This window comes from Diplotaxodon limnothrissa, linkage group LG2 (assembly GCF_057381915.1).
Source record: "Diplotaxodon limnothrissa isolate DT_005_m linkage group LG2, D_limnothrissa_male_GT1.1, whole genome shotgun sequence".
Lineage (NCBI taxonomy): Eukaryota > Metazoa > Chordata > Actinopteri > Cichliformes > Cichlidae > Diplotaxodon > Diplotaxodon limnothrissa.
Window position 1 is genome coordinate 36,394,352 of NC_140597.1, and position 20,640 is coordinate 36,414,991.

The 20,640-nt window shown below is 40.9% G+C and overlaps 1 protein-coding gene across 2 annotated transcripts; it reads left to right on the forward strand.

The window, feature by feature from the left end:
• The first annotated feature begins 603 nt into the window (after positions 1–603).
• On the forward strand, positions 604–20,009 carry mcf2a (MCF.2 cell line derived transforming sequence a). 2 transcript variants are annotated; one of them, XM_085372811.1, is made up of 30 exons: positions 604–718; positions 5,957–6,025; positions 6,105–6,219; positions 6,600–6,690; positions 8,453–8,572; positions 8,957–9,073; positions 9,428–9,577; positions 9,682–9,797; positions 9,978–10,092; positions 10,199–10,318; positions 10,586–10,777; positions 10,861–11,052; positions 11,226–11,397; positions 12,473–12,549; positions 12,722–12,807; positions 12,952–13,018; positions 13,210–13,325; positions 13,627–13,696; positions 13,800–13,892; positions 14,136–14,228; positions 14,711–14,836; positions 14,954–15,175; positions 16,455–16,547; positions 16,835–16,913; positions 17,177–17,240; positions 18,471–18,571; positions 19,001–19,113; positions 19,521–19,633; positions 19,772–19,875; positions 19,969–20,009. In XM_085372811.1, the coding sequence occupies exons 1-30, from the start codon at positions 604–606 to the stop codon at positions 20,007–20,009; spliced, it is 3,342 nt and encodes a 1,113-aa protein (XP_085228937.1). The 2 variants fall into 2 exon arrangements, with proteins under 2 accessions (XP_085228937.1, XP_085228931.1); XM_085372805.1 differs by having other exon boundaries at positions 9,682–9,789; positions 9,949–10,092.
• The last annotated feature ends 631 nt before the right edge of the window (positions 20,010–20,640 follow it).

Consider the following 20,640-nt stretch of genomic DNA (forward strand, 5'->3'; position numbering starts at 1 on the left):
GCACATGAGCATGATAGCCAAGCAGCCTAACACTTCAGGCTACTGTTAGTGACATGCTGAAGGCTTGGTGTGTGTGAGAGAGCAGAAAAGTTGGGAGGGAGTTGGCACTATATCGGGTCCGGACTCTTGAGCCCTGCGATGCAGAGCTGACGCATTAATGTTCAGAGAGAGGGAGAGTGCAGAGGGGAGAGGGAGGCAGCAGTGTCCAGATGGAGGAGCTCTGTTTGTTTTGAAGTAGCTGACTGCTGCTGAGAGCAGGGCAGGGTGGAGGGGGAAACCTCGCACTCGCTCGGGGCGACAACGAGACAACATACTAGTGTTTTGTTTGCCTGTGTGGACAGTTCTCCTGTCATAGCTGTGCTGCTCAGTGTGGAGGCGCTCTATGCAGCTCAAGGTCAGGAACAGCCAGCGGCAGCCTCGGGGAATTGTCCCATCTGGATCTTGGGACCCGCGGAGGGAGGTGGGAAAACTTTCCTTGTTTAAATAAATGGCTATGGAGAGCCATGGGGCTGTGAAGAGGATGTGAGGCCCGGGATACTGTCACTACCTCCCAAAAGTAGCGTCAGTTCTCCTCTGGCTGATCTCGTGTCAGAGACGAAGGGAATGGGCCCAGCCTCACTGCAGGAGGACAGAGAGCTGAGGAAAGAGTCCAAGGAGGAGATGGAGAGCTACCGCTGCCTTCTACAGGCAGGCTCCCAGCTAGAGAGCACTCTGCAGCGTGAGTACACGTGATGCTGACAACCCACTTTAGACTTGTGGTAACCACCAGGCTTTTGAATGTAATCCTCTATCTGCTCTAAAACTAATTCCTTATTATTACATTTCAGATTGGTGCTTTCTGAACAGTGTAGCAGGAGGGTGCATTTGGTTTGATTTACAGTGTTCATTTGTGACTTCTGAGAAACGTGATGGGAGGTAACAGGAGAGCTGCACTCTCTTGGGTTAGGCAATATTATTGATGTGCCATTTCCTGTATCTCTGCCTCAACAGTGAGCTATTGCAGGGATTATGTTGGCTATTTTAGGCCATCACAGATGGATATTCTTCCATAGTAAGGATTTGTAACCTCGATATGCGAGGACTGTGGATTTTGGATCAGTGTAGGGGAGTGCAGGAAGCGAAAAACAAACCATTACTGTCAACTAAATCAAACAGAACACGAATAGATTTCTTATAAATTACATAATGCAGCTTGTAATTTTTCTTGGATGTTGACCCTTAGTTTACTGTTTACAGAATGGTTTACAGTTGTCACCCAATTTTAATTACTACACTTGGTGGAGGAAAGGAAAAGGTTGAACATAATAAAAAACTAAATACATAGTAATAACATCTCCAAACCCTAATGCTTTTGCCAATCATCATTTTGAAGTTGCCTTACAGAAGTGAACTGAACAAAGAAGGTGATGGAATGAACATATATAGCACCTGCTGTGACCGGAACACCTTTCTCCAGAGGATCCTGAGATTATTTCTGGATTTTGGGAGGCGAGAGTTCTTTGCCTAATTGATGGAACTTTGTCTCCTTATGTCTGCCGTGGGTTGTGGAAATAACAGCATGGAAAAGTTCTGTCTAAGTAAAGCAAAAATGGTTGTCCCCTGGATGACATTTAAACTTTATTCTCTGGGATTGTCATAATCTCCTTATTGTACATTGCTGTACAAAACTAATCATGCATTTATCATTAATGATACATGCTAAAGTGCATTTTTTTTTTTATTAGGCTTACCCCTAGCATTCCATAAGCAGTTTTGTCTTGCAATCTTCCACCATACTCTTGACACCAAACTTTATAACTGAGAATACAATGATAATAACATTTCTGTTTCTGAAAAATTCTCTCCCATCGACTGTTTAGAAGCTTTTAGTGCTTAAGTATTGACTGACATTTCTGATGGGTCGCTTTAATCTCAGCTGACACTCAAACACCCTTTTATAGGTTCAGCTTCAACTGACACTTGAGCTGCTTTAAGTGCCTCAATTTGGAATGTCTCTCCCACTCAGTTTCATGCAGACATCTATAATTTTATGGCATTTATACCTGCAGAGTCAGAGGCAGCTGTGTTCTAGATACCACAGATTAATAAAATATGAAAGGGAAGCTCATGACTGAACACTACAAAGTAAAATGGCATGTAGCACATCATTAGCAAATATATCCAGTTATATATATTCTTATATTCAAAATAAATACAGTCACAGTATAACAAATTCTAACAAAATCACTGAAAGTATTTGGTGCAGGTCACATATCCTCAAAGTGAATATTAAAAGCACCAGGACTTCCAATCCGAAGCCTTTTTCTGTGATTGTGCAGGTTCTGCAATTCAGACCTTTCTGGTTTAAAACCAATCTAGATTGCTTGTATCCCAGCGGGTAGAATACTTTAATACTTAATTTTCTTCTACCCTTTTCTATCAGAATGCAGTCACCCACCAGTCTAATCCCCTTAGCATTTAAAGCTTCATTTAGCGAAATAACTCATGACCTAAAAGCAGTATGAGGCTAGGCCACTCTATACTGCGAAGCTGTTTGTATCTTTAAGAGGGGATTTCTTGCTCTGAAAGAGATTACGTGTGTCTACGTTTTGGGACTCTGTAATATCAGACTACAATATCATCCATGAGAATGCACGTTCTGCATTGAATCAGCCTTTTTATATTTTACTAAGAATTGCTGTTCTGTGTAAATAAACTGGGCAATATGAACAGTTTTTTGGACTTTATTATGAAATCACCAGTGGTACATTTCTTTTCTCTACAGAACATTTTAGTAAGTGTTAAATTGAAAGTCACATTTAAAGAGCTTCAGTAGCTTTAGTGCATTGGACTTGACATTTTATCAACATATTAATACTGCTATCTTATATTGAAGGGTGTGCTCTGCAGGCACTCCTCATTTTGTAGAGATTTATTTTCACTCGTGACATTTTCCTCCAGCAATCGTTGTTTAAAAGCATGCGATTCATTATTATAAAAGATTAATAAATGGAAAAGAACAGTGGCGGCGACTGCTTTATATAGAAGTGGTACGAAATCAACACTGATTTCATCTGTTTGGACAATAGAGATAAGCTCCTCTGCCTTCAGCTCAGCAAGCAGACTCAGAGGATTGGTCTGAGTCTAGATCTCTTGACCGGTATCAAATCTCTGCTTCCCAGCACACTGGCAAACATTCCTCCTTCTCTGTGACTAAGAACAGAAGAGCAAACAGAGGTTATTTGACTTTCACCCTAATGTCACCTGGAAAGGTCATGACGCAAGATAAAAGAGAATCAGTGTTTCCTCAGAGGAATAACTTTGGTAAAGTACACAAAGATTTACCTATTTATAAATTTCGTTATAGTTGTTATGGTACACAATGATTAGTGCTTTATATTTTCCACATTTTCCTGAGTGGTGTACAGTGAGGCACAAGGACTGATTGAAGGACCACAGGGCATTTTATTTGGCAGTGTTCTTAAGTGCTTTCAGTCACGAGATAGGCTGGTAATCTTGCAGGGTGAGGGCGAGGGGGGGGGGCGAGTGCAGTGTTTCCACAAACTGGCACGTTTATTAAACACGCTGCAGTTTGCAGCCCAGGCTACCTCTCATTTGATCAAATAAAGCTGAAGTCTGCAGTGTGTACACTTTTGTACTCTGGACATGTTAGGGTGACAATAAAATTGCTTACATTAAACTTTTTACACATTTGCATGGTTTAATCCAATGCATCATGCACTCCTCTACATTCTTCCTGCTCACACAGTTTTATATCCACATATGCTGCATTAACCTGTTGGAAAATGTGCTTTATCATGAATTTACATTATATAAGATCTACTCATTTAAGACCTGTCCTAACCTTCTGAGTGTGTTGTGGCATCAGATAAAGATCATTATATAACTATTGCAGTGTGGCGGTAATTTCATCCTGAATCTACGTGTGCACAGTCCAATCACTGGTCCTGCAGGGGCCTGCTTGGCTTATCTCTTCTCTATTACAGAAACACATCAAATATTCAGCAGGTAGAAGTAGAGCTCATTACTTGCTCCCTGACAGCCTGACAGGCACTGTTACTGCAGTCGACTCATGGAAAATAACACCTTCTTTACTCTTCCTCTGTTTGGTTAGCCTTCTCTAATCTTTTTCTGGATGGATTTTTCTCTCTCGCAGCTTCAATTAATTTTTAATGTCTGTTCATTGTAGATGAGCACACAGTGACCTTTAGTATTGCTTTAACAAATAACCACCTTTTATAATGTGAGTAATATTCCTGGATGCAGTTTTGTCATAATTGGAGTGAAAGCCAGGAAGCTTTATTTGGTGATGCTGCTTATTTCCCCCCATTAAGCTTCACTATAAATGAGATCATCCACTAGATCCACTGGATGTACTGTAACAGAAAAGTGAGCATATGTTAGCAGTCACAACACAACAATGACTCATTGACTGTGTGTTTGCCTCCTGGACATATGGCTGACTAGAACACTAATAACACTGAGCATAAAATATGCAGGCAGACTTAAAAGTACCCCAATATCACTTCAGATGCTGTAATTTCACCTCACAGGATGGCTTCAGATGCAGGCTTTACATCTAACCACAGACGCAGCTACTGAAAGTTCATGACCATGGATTGTACATGCTGATGTTTAATAATTCATCAGCAAAATTCCAAGTAGACAGAGGCTGGTCAGGTTTCAGTGAGCCATTCTTTTCTTCCTTGATGTAAAGGTGATTGTGTTATGTTACTGTCTTTATAAACAGCAACTCATAGTTAACTTTTTTTGATGTGATTAGGCCCATAGTTTGTTGGCCTCTGCACACCACCACAGCAGATTTAAAATAAAACAACCCAGATGTGATTGATGTGCAGACTTTCAGCTTGAATTCAAAGAGCTGAACAAAAGTATAGCAGTAACTGTTTAACTGTGACCTTCATTTTCAGAGTAAAAGGTAATTGGAAATTTGACTGACAGTTTTATGGTGAAATGAGACCTATTTTCTTCTTCTTGTTGTTTTTTTTTAAATGACAATGAAGCAAGAATAATATCTGAACCTTATTCAGCGTGTTGAATTTGTATTTTACAGCTTTACATGGTAATTGTAAATATGAGGCCAAAAAGCCATGAATGCATGATCACAGAATTATTTCCATGTTCAAAATACATGACTACATAAAATCAAACAAAGTCAAGAACACTCTTGATGAGTAAGGAGTATCCTTGTCAAAGTGTACAATCAAGAGGCACCTTCATGGATGAAAATACAAAGCGCTTACAACCAGGTGCAAACCACTTGTTACAGGAAGTTCAGATCAGACTTTGGCACAAAACATCTAAAAAAAGTCTGCAAGTTCATTCAAAAATAGCTTTGAACAGATGATACGGCACACTTTGTCTCACAGTGATGAGAAGAGAAAAGTACGGAGGAGAGAAACAGCTCATGGAAAAAAAAAGTATTCTACACTGACCAAATCAGTCACCTGATCTCAACCCAATAGAACAAGCGTTTCAGTTATTAGAATAAAACACTGAACATAAAAAGACCCACAAACAAGCGCGAGCTGAAGGTGGCTGCAGTAAAGGCTACAAAAGATTTTCAGTATTAAAAACAATCCTTAACCATCCAATCAGGCTGAGCCTCTGAAAATGGGAGACTATGTGTAAAAACGGCTGTAATCCCTTAACAGTTAACATAAAATTTTTGTTTAAAATTAAAATTAAAAGTCTGCACTTCAATCATGGGTTGATTTCCACTGAAAATCCACTGTGGTATTATCCAGGAAAACAAAAAATTATGCAACTAACTTAATTTTAATTTAGATACATACCAAACGGGTGTTCTAAGGATAAAGCACAAAACAAATCCATGCTTTGTTTTGTTGTTTTTGTTTTTTACATTTAAGTGACTACTTGTTTATATTTTTGCACTGCTTTCCTAAAAGCTTGGATTTTTCTGACCTTCTTGCAGAGGTGACTGTGCCTGTGAGCATGAAGGAAGTGGGAGGCTATATAGAGAAACAGGTAGCATACCTGTCAGGTGAGTTTTGTTAATCATTTCCTTACTGTTATGTATCTTGTATCTTTGAAAGATAGTCATTGCTTTTTGTGCTTCCCAGGGGGCCGTGGGGAAGACTCCAGCGTTATCATCACTCTCCCAGAATGCTCAGCTTTCAGTGACATTCCAGAGGAAGCTCTAACCAAAGTTTTTACCTACCTCACTCTCATCCCTCGGTGTGTTCTTGCTCGTTTTTTTATGACTCTCTCACTCACTGCAGTGCACCAAAACCTCAGTTGCTTGTATTCTGAGCACAGCTGAACTGGCCTTTAGCGTTCATCATCTCAGGGTCAAATGCCCTTTCTGGTGTCCTCTAAGCCTCATTCTTTCAAGAGATTAAGGAAGCTTAAATCAGATTATTGGTCTTTCTTTCCCCTCACACATGATTTTGATTGGTATAAACATTTTTAGATAATATGGAATAATATGGATAATATGGAATTACAGTACCAAATATGTGCTTGTTTATGTTTGCTTATTTTGTATCTATGTGCTCTAAAACAATAAATTCACAATCATTGCACAGACTTATACAAATGCCTATTACTGCTTGCAGAACGAGGCAACCTGGAGTCAAATTTATCATTATTTTAGACCGAAGGCTGGACACTTGGGCATCTATCAAAACGGCGCTTGCCAGGATAGCAGTAAGTTCCGTATATTTTATTTCATAAAAACTGTTTCTAACTTAATCGATGTGCAGAACAAATACATTATTTATCTTCACCTGTAAGCTGCAACGTTGCCCAGAAGCTGCTATTTAATTTAGGAGTTGCTCTCTCTGGTACTGAAACCGTGAACAATACCTGAATAGCACTATTAAAGCAATATTTTTTTCATTATAGTAATTTGTTAATTTTTCTCTTATGTTTTTGCGAGTAGTGCATAGTTTGCAGAAGACCCCAAAGGTCTGGTCTGTATCGAATGTCCCGTCGCATAGGGCTGCAAATCTGTGAGTAAGCAAAAACTGAGTGATGACGCGGGATGCTGAGGAGAGGAAGGGATAAGGAAGACGAGCGGGAGGGGAGACGTTGCAGTGTACTGCCACGCTCTGCTGTCTGAGGCAGCAGCGGGCAGCAGCAGTGCTGCGGCTGTGGGCAGGCATCCGGAGGGAGCTGCATACCTCAGCTTGGCACAGATTTTCAGTGATCGGGCGGGCACTTGTACTTTGCCGAGATGGCTTCCAATACCATGGCCGATTGCTTTTACCGGCGACGAATGCCGAAGATCCGGAGGAGCCCGGTAATAAGCCGCTGGTTTGTTTTAATCCATCATGTGAAGAGTTAAGTTGAAGTTACTAGGCGGGCAGGGCGAATGCAGCGGGGGCATCAGCTGTGGGTGCTGGCGAGTATAGCACTGCGGTGCAGAACGCGCTTTGTGCTTAGTCATGCGGTCGGTTGTATGTGATACCTGAGCGATCCCCTGTGTAGTTTGACTGATGACTTTTTGTAGTGCATGCATCCTGAGGGTAAGAGGTCGATTCGGGACAAGTAAATGTCCCATGCATATAAAATAAACAAATAAATAACTCTGCTGCAGAGTTGACTCCTGCACCACTCGAAGCTACATAATGTAAACGATGTAAAGTACTTTGCCTATGCCTGAAGATATAAATGGCCTGTATTTGTATAGCGCTTTACTTAGTCCCTATGGACCCCAAAGCGCTTTACACTACATTCAGTCATCCACCCATTCACACACACTGGTGATGGCAGCTACATGGTAGCCACAGCTGCCCTGACAGAGGCGAGGCTGCCGGGCACTGGCGCCACCGGGCCCTCTGACCGCCACCAGTAGGCAACGGGTGAAGTGTCTTGCCTAAGGACACGACGACCGAGACTGTCGGAGCCGGGGGCTCGAACCGGCAACCTTCCGAAGACGAACTGCCAACTGCCCCCAAAATAGGCATTTATTTTATTTGCTTGCCCTTTAGGTTCGAATGCAATACGCCTTAGTTACTTGTGGTTTTCAGCACATCTTCAGTTAGACTTGACTAGAATGCTGGTGAAATGCAGCCCTTATATTTGAGGTAAAATGTAGATCCCGAGCAGAAATTCCTACACGCAATGACCTCAGATAACCTGATGATGAAATCCAGAGGCCTGTAAATAGCAGTCTTCACTGACTGAACCTTGAATTCATCAGTCTGACAGTAATTGCTTGAGTGGCACACTCTAGCGATTACTGATTAACATTCACCCCTTTCTCTCCTTCTTCCTCTGCTTATAAAGCATACGTTCGTTTTTATGTTGATGCTGGAAAAAAGCTCATATATTTGTTTTTGTCCAACATAGTGAGGTTAGCTACAAAAGTTTAGATTTATACTGAGTCCTCCTAAATATGCCTCGTCATCAATCATACACTAACCCCTGTTTTTTATTTTATTGTATTTTTTTTATCCACATCAAGGCTTCCTTTCCTGGGAACCTCCACCTGGTCTTGGTGCTCCGACCTACCAGCTTCTTCCACCGTACTGTTACTGATATAGGCTTCCGCTTCAGCCAGGAGGACTTCATGCTCAAAATGCCAGTAAGGCAGCTCCTCCTCAGTTACCAAACATGTGTCCCATCAAAACGAGGTACACCTCATTCTTATTACAACCTTGAGCTCCATAAGTCACATGTTTTTTGGTGAACACCACCAAGAACCGAGAACTGATTTCAGTATGAACTTTTGACCTAATTATTATTAAATAATTATAGCAACCTCTTATGCATGCCAAATGGTTCTAATAATCCCATTAGCCAGAAAGCTACAGACCACACAGACGTGTCAGTAGTTGATCATACCATCTTCAGTATGGCAGACGTATTTGGACATTTTCTCATCTACAAAAACAACCTGTGATATCTTTTAAAACAAGAGTTATAAAGTGAGCATCTGTCAGGTCTCAGTTTCTGTCTGTACCTTTAGGTGGTGATGCTGAGTTCTGTCACAGACCTGCTGCGCTACATTGATGAGAACCAGCTGACGTCAGAGTTTGGAGGCACTCTGGACTACTGTCACAGTGACTGGATTGTTTTGCGGACGGTGAGCTCCAGATTCAAAAGCACAGTCCAGTCAAACAATAAAAATCTATCGTTCTACATTCCCTCTATGACAGAGCTGACATTTTTACAGATATTCAATATACATTCTGTCATCTTCCAAAGTATTCTTGAGTTTTCAAACCTCTCCAGAGTGACATCAGCATGCTCTTAATGTGGCTGTGCTGTCTTGCTTCTTTGCATATGTCACATCAGGGCCCTTTTTTACTGTTAAAACTCTATTAAGAACAGTGAGTCAAAGATTCTTCTTTTTTCCTACTCAAATGAATACTACAGTGTAATTAATTGTCTATGCACTCATATTGCTTTGTTTTTGCGTTTGCATTTCTCAATACAGGCCATTGAAAGTTTCGCTGTAACAGTCAAAGACATTGCACAGATGCTACAGGGCTTTGGTACTGAGCTGGCAGAGACGGAGCTGCCTGAAGAGGCGAAAGCCATAGAGTATCTCCTCGAGTTGCACACGGACAAGTACAGAAAACTGAAAGTAAGTACAGAAAACTGATGTTTTCCATTGAGATACGTTTAGTAATATCAAAACTTTGACATTAATCTAGTGTTATGTGCTACAATCTTTTCCTCCTTTGGAAGGATGCAATCAGGTCGGTGTCAAAGGAGGGTCGTCATCTTCTCTCCAGCCTGGAGACCACTGCGAAGGAGGATGACTCCCAGTGGGACGTGAAGCTGGACTGGGAGACTGTGCAAAGGTAAATTATCTTCAAGCAACAGTTTTTGTCTTGTAGCTGTTTTAAAAAAGTATATTTCAAAGTAAAATTGTAATCTACACCGTCCTTCTTCTAGCCAAAGTGTAAAACTAATGCTTACTGAGCAGTAGCTTTAATAGGAGAAGCAAATGAGATCAAAGGGAATGCACTTCGTGTTTTTAGGCTTCTCGCCCAGCTCAGAGACATGGAGTCTGCCTTTGACGGCTTTTTTGAGAAGCATCATCTAAAGCTCCATCAGTATCTCCAGTTGCTCAGATATGAGCAAAGCTTTCAGGAGGTAAGGTTGTCATCTACCTGTCTGTCTATGTTTGTGTTTTTGTGACTAATGCCTCTGGAATCTAACAGAGGTCTGCTTTATAGTTAGTCTTTTCTTTTCTGTTTAGATGGAGTTATGTCTAGAGCATCTCACAGCTCAGGAGAGGGAACTATGCATATCTGCGAACAGTCTGGCTGAAACAGAACAGGCCCTCAAAAGGCTGAACAATCTAGAGTCCAATGCACAGGTCAGTGTTTCTCCAACATTAATTAAAATTAAGCTTTTTTTTTTGCTCTGCTACTATTTAAATTAAAATGAGGTAATTTTAGTGTGTATTTACAGCACCAAATTCTAACTCAAATTTCCTTTAAATAACTAAACTGTATAATATGTCCGGAGGTACTATATTTTTGCATATACCTGTATATGTGTATAGTGTTGCCAGAATCTTTCAGTTTTTATAGTACGTCCAATAAAACTGACTCCTTCCTTGGTGTGATTCCTTGTTGATCAGGAGGTGACAGCTCGGGCCCAGATAATCATCCTTCATGGACACCAGCTATCAGCTGGTCACCACTATGCCATGGCTCTCATCATGCAACGCTGCAATGAGCTTCGTCACTACTGTGATACACTCACTGCTGCTCTCAAGTCCAAACACACTCGTCTTCTGCAAACACACCAGATGCTGCTTTGTCTTGGGCAGGTATTTAGAGATACACATTTATATACGAACATGCAAGCACACTCATATCTCTTGTATGATACGCATGCGCCCTTTGTCTTCAGGCCCAGACTTGGTGTGATGATGCGGCATATCTACTGGCCAATCAGCTAGTAGATAAGTTTCAGTCTAAGGAGGGGGCCCAGGCTGCTCTGAGGGACATTGAGAAGCTCTTGGAAGGGGCTCCGTCTATGCTGAGCTCAGGACTTGACATTGTAACCGCTGAATATGAGGCTGTTATTACACCTCATTTTCAAGTAAGCTAACCGACCCTAATATGTGAAAACAATGTTACAAAACCAAACGTATAATGAGAGAAATTCCGACCTAATTCAAGCAGTCGCATTATTGGATTGTTACATTAAAATGAAAACTCCTTTGCCTTACATCTCTTCTCTCTCCCTCTCCCTTTCTTTTTGGCTCTCTGTAGGCCCAGATTGGGAAAATGTTTGAGAAGCACGCAGCAGTACAGCAGATGATCCAGAATCGACAGGCTTGTCTAAGGAAGCTGGCTGATAAACACGTACGACCGGTCCAACTGGTGGCCCCCAGGCCTGAAAACACACCACGATCCAAGTCTCCGCTCTTCTCTCCAAAACATGGTACAGCACAGGCACACAGATACAAACCAGCTTACTTCAAAAGAAGAATCGTTATTGAAATAGAGAATTTGTCACCCCGTTTATGAACACAAATGATGACTTTTTTTCTTTTTTTTTCTCACACTGGATGAAGTATCACTTGTCCTCAATTAAATGCCCAAATTTGCAGCGTATGGTATAAGCTCACACTGTTGGCTCTCCTTCTTGTTTCTTTCTTTTAGGCACCATGATTCATTGAACACATGACATGTAACATTATCAGATACATTCACTGTCTAGCAACTAGGTTTTCCTCAATGGCCGTCAGGTTTAGCACACCCCCGTTACAAATGAGCTAGAGCAGGGGTCGCAGGTATAATCGGTCCACTGGGAAATGCCTGACTAAGCTATTAGTCATGTTGGTTGCTATACAACCATATGTGGTTCATATACATTGAAGAACTTTTCTTCTCCTGCTATGTCTCACGGGAGGCTGCACAAAGCTAACATTATGCAGCATATCCAACTGACATAGTATGTGTTATCTGGTGTCTGTGTTTGTGTTTTTTAAGAATGTGCAACTGTAAAAAGATTATTCTCCATTCATGTCTTTAATGTTTTTTTCTGCATAGCAGGAAACCATACTAATGAGAGAAAGAGCGGCAGTGGTTATGAGCCCCTTAGAGGCTTCTTAGATACTCGGTACACCTTTATCTCTGTATGAAAAGAGATAAATGAAAAAGAGGGTTAGATCTGATCTGATTCATTTTATCTGGTTCAAATATATATTTCGTCCTCACACATGCGTATACCCACATAACTGATGATAACGCTCAGCTGAGCTTCGACTGTTGTGGAGGGATTCAGCTGGGATCACAAATACACTCACAGGCCTGCTTTAAACCTGTACATGCTGCTTTGGTATCACACCTTTACAGAAAACAACTTATCATAATGCAAATTATGATTATAAATCTGTGGATCACAAATCACTTGTGTATTATTTAGTGTTGATGCTTTAATTAGTCATCTCTTCGGTAATAAACTGTTTTTGAATCCCACTCTTGATGAGTTGTTGCTGATCTTGCTTTCATAGGTGATGGATTGAAGTTCACATTCGATCTTTCTCTGCCTGGGAAAAGAGCATCGAGAAAGGTCCCCAACTCTCGAAAAGTACGTAACAAATAAAAGTTGTGCTTATTTACTTCCATTTTCACGCCATCTCCAAACTTCGTCATTTCATTACGTAACTTTTCTTATTTGGCCCAATAAATTGTTAAGTGCATTAAAATTTTGTCTAAACCCAAATGGAAGAGTCAGTGCTGTCCATCTGTGGTGTGTTCAGATAGAGGTGATGCACGACTACCAGGAGAGCCGGAGCTGTGTGTCGTACAGTCTGGATGGAGACGACAGCCCAGATCTCTTGAAGCGGTGAGGAGGAAGCATCCGTCCACCCATCTGTCTGTCATCAGTACTGCTCTTGATGCTGTTTACTTAGCTATTCTCTTTGTTCAGTGCTAATGATGTCCTCTATCTCTTTCTACTTTTGCATGCTTGTATATGTTTGTGTCACAGTCATGTAATGAGGGAACTCATAGAAACTGAAAGAATCTATGTGGAAGAGCTGCTGTCAGTGTTACTGGTAAGAAATCATAGTTTCTTTTAATTTAAAGTAAATATGAGATTCTCCTTGTTAAATACTACTAAATGTGTGCACTGTATGTTTACGATCGTTTGAATTCAGATTGAGTCAAATGATTCTTTGTGATTAATAAGTAATGCTGTTTTCATAAACCATATATTTCTTCTGTCATGTTCCTCTAAATAATGCAGGGTTACAGGGCTGAAATGGACAACCCAGCTCTGTCGGGGGTCCTGCCCCCAATACTTCGCAGTAAGAGAGACATTCTCTTTGGAAACATGCCAGAGATTTACAATTTTCACAGCAGGTGAATGATTAAGGACTCATATCCCATTTAGACTTGATAAAACATGAAAAAATAAAGACAAATAATAATGATTAATGAGATCTAGACATATATTTGTTCAATTTACAAGTCAAATATGCTGGGACACAATAATTCTGTTGTAAAAGGCTGTTTTTAACTATAGTGCTTACTGCAGTGTGAGCTGCGAGCTCATGTTTCAGTTATTGTATAAAGGGTAATTTGTAGAATGGTTGTTCTTAGACCGCTTTCTTTGGCTTTTGACATCTATTTTTTGATCTTTTGGACTTTTATGGGAATTCAGAGTTTTCCTTCAGGACCTGGAAGGATGCCTGGAGGCTCCTGAAGCTGTGGGAGCGTGTTTTCTGGAGCGGGTGAGATGATGGGGTTTTTGCAGCTTCTTTTTTATATGTTGATCATTTGTACATAATTTACAGACATATTTTAAGACATGTTCCTTTTTTCCTGTCCCTTCAGAAAGAAAGCTTCCAAATGTACGAAAGCTACTGTCAGAATAAACTACGCTCAGAGGCACTGTGGAGACAATTCTCAGATTGCGGCTTCTTTTTGGTTAGTTGACTTTACATCAAGAAATTCTTAAACTGTTTTGACACAATGTAAAAGATTACTTTAAGTGCCCACTTCATTTATTAGTTCACACAAGCATACAACATAGACCACTGCCGTTTGAAACAATTTTAATACCACCAGTTCAGAATAAATGTGTTTTAAATTGTAGTAAGAATTGAAATGCTATGATGTGTCACTGGCAACATTGCACTGATTGATGTTTTTTTTATCTTCCTTTTGAAGGAGTGTCAAAAAAAGCTGGAGCACAAACTGGGCCTGGATTCCTATCTGTTGAAACCTATCCAGCGCCTCACAAAATACCAGCTGCTGCTGAAGGTTAGAAAGCTAAACCATATTATGCAAATGTATAGAAAGTCAATATATGATTCAAATGTATTTAGAAGTCAATCTGCATGTGAGGTGGGATACTTTTATTTCCACAACACTGGCCTTAAATATGTTCTTCAGATGGTCCAGCACACTTGCTTTATACAAGCTCACACAGAGCTGTCATGTGGGATTATTTTAAATGTGCACTTCATATATCCTAGCATGCAAATACAGCAAACAGCATCTTAAATGCACTCATTATAATTAATAAAAAGATATCATTGAAAATACCTGCTGTAGCAAATGTGCCAATTTGCTGGCGTTCGTTAACTCTTAGTACAGAATCTGCTGAATAGGCTCAGGTCCAACAACACTTACAGTCTTTACCATCCAAATGCACAGCTTTGTGCCATGTTTGTGTGTAAGTTTGCATGCATTTTCTTTTGTGTGTGTATTTACCTACATGTGCTGTGTTTCTGTATTTTCAGGAGCTGATAAAATATAGCACAGACTGTGAGGGCACCTCTGAACTCCAGGGGGCACTAGCAGCCATGCTGGACCTTCTCAAATCAGTCAATGACTCCATGCACCAGATTGCAATCACAGGATATGAGGTGAAGTACATTTTGACTGATAAGAGTGACAATCTATGAATTGCTACATTATAAATAGCCAAAATATATTTGCAACAAAGGTTTATGCATACATCCCCTCCCCTCTACTATACACAGGGTGATATTTGTGAGCTGGGCCGTGTGCTGATGCAGGGATCCTTCAGTGTGTGGATCAGCCATAAAAAGGGCCCCACTCGCATGAAGGAGATGGCTCGTTTCAAGCCAATGCAGCGGCACCTCTTCTTGTACGAGAGAGCTCTACTTTTATGCAAGCGAAGGGAGGAGCATGGAGATGGCTGTGACAAGACCCCTTCATACAGCTTCAAGCATTGTCTCAAGGTTTGTCTAATTTTAAGCAATGCAGTAGTTTTCTGGAAGAGTGGCCACTTCTTTTTAAGGAAAATCAGTGCTTTCTTATGGTTTGATGAGTAGAAATTAGAACATTTTGGTTCACCGCAGGGGTCATGAGAAAATTTCAAATTTCAATTAATCTGACAACACAACAGTTTTCCAGAGCTCTAACCTTCAGTGTGTGGATGCCATAGTGAACTGTGTTAACATACAGTTATTTCCTTGACTGAGTCATGCCTGTTTTTAACACAGGGCCTAAAGATCGCACACATCTTATATTGATTTTTGGCCTTATCTGGATCTCAGGAGAGATTTTTCCAGATTCCCTGAACCTTTCAATGGTATTATGAACTGTAGATGATCAGATATTCAAACTTTTTATGATTTTAAATGAAATGAAAACTTGTTCCATGATTTGTAGATTCAGGTTTTACAGTATGGTGAATATTTGCATTCCTTTACTGCTGAAAACCTCTGCTTCTCTAAGATGCACTTTTTTTAATCACCAGTCATGATGCTGACCAGTTGCCATGGAACTTGTTTAGTTATTTCAGCTGTTTATTTTTGTTGTTTTTACAGACTTTGGCTGTCCTCTCCCAACTTTTTTGTGACACTTTACTGCCATCAAATTCAAAATAAGATAGTATTGTCTTAAAATGGTATGTTTTCTTAGTTTATACATTTGTTATGTTTAAATATGCACTATAGTGTCCACAACATGCAATACATGGTGTACAGAAGGCAAAATTTATATGAGTTTATAGATTTGTAAATTACAATTGAGGAATTCCAGAAATCTAAGGATGAAAATAGAAGAAAATAATTTGAAACAAAGCCAACCTATAGTTTAAAAAAATCACAATACTTTGGATACAAATGGTCTGTCCATGACATCTAATCTGTTCTTTTGTTTTAATAAAAAGTGATGAAATAGATCTGAAGATGCTGAGTTAATACTACTGTCTTTATCGTGAGCTCCTAGCACATGTGCTGCTCACACAACATGTGTGTGTTCCTGTAACACTTCTTTTATTGTGTGTAGATTTGTTGAAGTTGTCACAGTTGGTGTCACACTAACAGCTGCAGCTCTTGATTTATTATTGAGGGTGTGGGAAGGAAGAAGTCACACAGCGGAGGTGTGCGTGTGACCGCAAATGCTTGTGTTGCGACGGGACAGATGTGTTAACATGATGTAACACTGATGTATGATGTGCTGTTTGCCCTGCCAGTCCCAGCTTCGGTGTAAACAGTGTATGTCTCTTGGCAGATGACTGCTGTGGGGATCACAGAAAATGTCAAGGGAGATGTGAAGAAGTTTGAGATCTGGTACAGTGGCAGGGAGGAAGTGTATGTGGTTCAGGTAAGGCAGCATTTTTAAAAACATTTAAATTAAAGCTGTAATGCAAAATCTGTTGGTTTTGCTCGTATTCATTCCCAGTTAGCAAGATATATATGGTTTGGGGATGTTATTCAAACAAAAAAAAAGATATATTATTATTTATTTAAAATATCTATTTAAAGTCATCATATTGTTGCACATATTAATTACAAATAAAGAAGAAATGGTAACGTAGCTGGAGAAAAACATGTTCAGATTTTTTAAAATCCAAATGACTCTTCTTGTTTATTGTTTGTGTTTTTCTTCAGGCTCCTACAGTGGAGGTGAAGATGGCCTGGCTCAATGAGCTCCGTAGAATCCTGACTAACCAGCAGAAGATGCTTAGAGGTCTGAGAGCAACTTAAGTTAATATGGGAAAAAGAATTCTCAGCATAAAGGTTCCCTTTAACCGTCAGAGCTTTGAACTGACTCTCACAGCACTCAGAGAGCAAGAGTTCAGATTCAAAGTTCCACAGTTGGTGGGTTAGCCTTTATGCTCAGTTTCTTCACCCTGCGCTTTTCTTAAAAGAAAGAAATTGAGTTAATAGTCAACTTACAGACTTGGCTCATCTCTCCTTATATGTCTATAATATAGTACCTTTTCCTCACAGATGAAGCATATCAACACGGCCACATCGTTGACCATATGCCACTTTCTCCACCACTCTCTGAGAGGTCAGTGCCTACAGCTGACTATAGACGGTTATTTACACTGTTGTAAGTGCATGACTGTAGGCTGTAGTTGCACAAACACACAAACCTATGCAAAACACGCCCATATGTAGTCAGTGCTAAAACATCTGCATTTGCTGAGTTTTCACATGTGATAGAGCTTGAGTGAATGAGACATTTCACACGGCCCTGGTAGGAGGCTGTGTGTGGCGGTGTATGAAAATGGGCACATGCCCGACTGTGTTCACTGCTGTCTAGTTGCCTATCCCCACTCCTCCCGTCCCCTACCTGCAGGGGCATGCGGCCGTCCAGAGGGGTTCCCAGGGGCTGTCTGCCGGGGCTGGACTTTGTATCGCTGTCAGCTGACGTGTTTCTGTGCCTGCGGTCCCGGAGCCCCCGTCCCCGAAGCCCCCGGCAACACCCCCGGCCACGTCCCTGCCACTACCCACAGCGCCACTGACCTGCTGTTAACGCTCAGTGGTAAACAGCTTGGCCCAGCCTGGCTTGATTCACCCTGGCATGACCCATGTGGCCCGCCTTAAGGATTAAAAACCCTGGGCTGCTGTGTTTGCAAACTGATCGCCAGCTACACCCACTTTTATAAGCCTCATTCCAGTCCATAATTGATCCCCAAATACTCCTGCCAGCGTCTCAGCAGTTCCATCATAGCTTTCTAATACAGTTTCTAACACAATCTTATTTCTTGCACCTCAGATTTTCTATTTTGCATGTAATTGTAAGGACAAACAGAAGAAGAGTTTAAGTTTCATTCCATTTTTTAATTTCTTCATGACAGCCGCTTCTTGAGATGGGCCTCGTTTTTTGAGATCTGATCAAGCATCCGGGAAATTTGCTTTGCTGAAAACCTCTTATTCAGCATCCAATAATAAAGTTGTTAAATCTCTACATTTGGATCTTAATAAATCGAGACCAGATCTTTCCTTGTGCCAGTGGTCTGTAAGTACTACTTCCCACCCTTTACAAAGAGGCTTGCAAATGGCTGCTGTGCTCTGTGTTGTATGGCTGGTGCCTAAGAGGCCATTGGTGTATGAGAAACAACAGGAAAGAGTTGTTCTTAACAGACTCACCTGGGGCAGCATTTACACTTCCCATGTGTTATTACTGTAGAAGTCATAGTCTGACCCCAGTGCATGGTTGAGGATAATGCCTGTCCTGAGTGTTTCTGACTCTGTGCACCATTTGGTCTCATGTTGTTTTGTGTTATTTTCCCAGCAAACAGCAGAGGGCATCAGTGAGTTCAGAGGAGACAGAGTCTGGGAGGAGCAGTCCAGACCCCCAGCCCCACTCCCCGAAACACCAGCACAACCGTAGGAGTGAGTAAAATCTCATCGCTGCGCATTTATGTTATAATCAAGTAGATACTTAGTAACTAAATCACAAAAATAAAATAAAATAAAGGGAATCTTGCAAACTATACCTGCATTGCACACTGTTGTGCCGCTGTTGCTGATTTTCTTCAAAATCGTAAACTAATATAGATATTTGACTTTTCCCCCCTCAGCAGTTCAGGTGTACTTTGATCTGAAGAAACAAGTACATCGAGGATTACAAGGGAAAAAGGTCCATCTACTGAGATTAGCTTTTGATTCCACCTTCTTATTAATTTCCCAGTAAGTGACAAAGGGGTCATTGTGATGTCGACATAGTTACTAAGTATCTACGTGGTGCCTTTTAAGATGTGGTATTTGGAAGAATGTGCTTGCTGATGCCTTTAACAGAAAAAAGTCATGTATGTGTCCCAGGCTGGCCAGGAGCTCCTCACTCCGTAGACATCTGCGAGGGTCTGGAGGAGTGGCCTGGAGGTCGCGACCCCTTCCATCCATCTGACACAGAGGAGGAGGTTTTGGTGCAACTGGTGAGACCAAATGCAACTACAGATACTGTATAAACTAAAATTCTCCCAGCTTTTTTTGTAACCTCTATTATCTAGTTAAATGCCAAAAAAGGAAAGTTGTCTTATCTCTCTTTGAAATTTCCCCACACATATTATGAAACATTTCCCATATTGCTTTTGCCTGTAAGTCATCTTTTACTGCAAAATACCCAACCATACTTATTGTACTTTTTAAGACTATTACTGTTACTTTTTCAGATAATTTTGAACCTTTTTTAAAATCTATTTTGGGGCTGTTGTGCCTGTTATTAATCGCTCTCTTTAATATTTTCTTCTTCATCGTGCCTTTTTTATGCCACACTTTGTAACACCTGCTTTCAGAAGCGACGTATAAATAAATCTGCTTGACAGTTTTCCTTCTCTGTTAGTCTCCAGGCAGATACAGGGTTTTGGCTGACTGTCTCCAAAATGGACCAGACAGCATCATCATCAAACGTGGAGACGTCATCCAACTACAATGTGAAGACAACAGGGGGCGCTGGTGAGTTTTCAGCCACTTTCAGCAAACCCTGTCAATGGGGCTTAGTGATCAGCCGAACTACCAGCGTGTGAATGGATACAGTTATTTTCCTTCCCTCCTGTAAACACTTTCCTCACAATTCTTCATCCTGGTGGAAAGGCTGGTGAAAAATGTGACTCTGCAACAAGAGGGCTTCTTACCAGCTGCCACCCTGCAGCTGATTATAGGAGGCAGCAGGCACGAAAACTCCTCCAGACTAGGGGGTAAAGACGAGACCTAGACTTCCATCTCACAATAATATTGAGTATTTCTTAACTCTGATTCTCTTCTCTAAAAGTCTGTGTATTTTCTCGTAGACCCAGGAAACCTGAAGGTGAGAAAGCTCAGCTCCCCATAGAGAAGAAAGCACATATTGTGATTATATTTACCTTTGGGTGAGAATGAACAGACAGAAAGCAGACTGAGCCATAGCTGTCTCATAACTGATCCTCCCATGCCGTCTTCTTTCATCAACGTTCAGTCATTAAAAAGACAAACATGGAAATCTACACAACAGTTTTTTTTCTATGGCTTTGACTGACAATCTCCTAAACCAGAGTTTTCTGACAGTGAAGGTGTGGAGAGGTACCAGCACAAAGACACTGGAGCTGATGAAACCACTACGGACAATCAACAAGCTACCCCCGGATCTTGTTTGGTCTTCCTCTTTTCTCATTAGTGATAAATATCTCTTCCCTCTGGCGCTCACTTTGCAACACATGCAATCGGGATGCGAGTTTGCTGCTTAAACAATGGGTCATTTCACAGTCTGTGGACTCTTCAATCCTAATACTTGAGGTTAAAGTAACTTTATGGGTTTGTGTGTGTGTGTGAGCTCCTGTCTCAGTATGTGATGAATGGATGCTAACCCAGGATTTGCCTAAAAACCTTTCTTAAAACATATACATGCCACCGCATGCGGTGTCATTTTTAACATTTACTGTTTCTCGGCGTTTCATCTCGTCATTGCATTTTTCTTACATTTTGCT

Bases quoted from the DNA above. Each gene is read 5' to 3' on its own strand.
- mcf2a (XM_085372805.1), top strand. From the start codon at position 604: ATGGGCCCAGCCTCACTGCAGGAGGACAGAGAGCTGAGGAAAGAGTCC. The intron at 719-5,956 runs GTGAGTACACGT...ACCTTCTTGCAG, and splicing joins GCTAGAGAGCACTCTGCAGC to AGGTGACTGTGCCTGTGAGC. The intron at 6,691-8,452 runs GTAAGTTCCGTA...ATCCACATCAAG, and splicing joins CGGCGCTTGCCAGGATAGCA to GCTTCCTTTCCTGGGAACCT.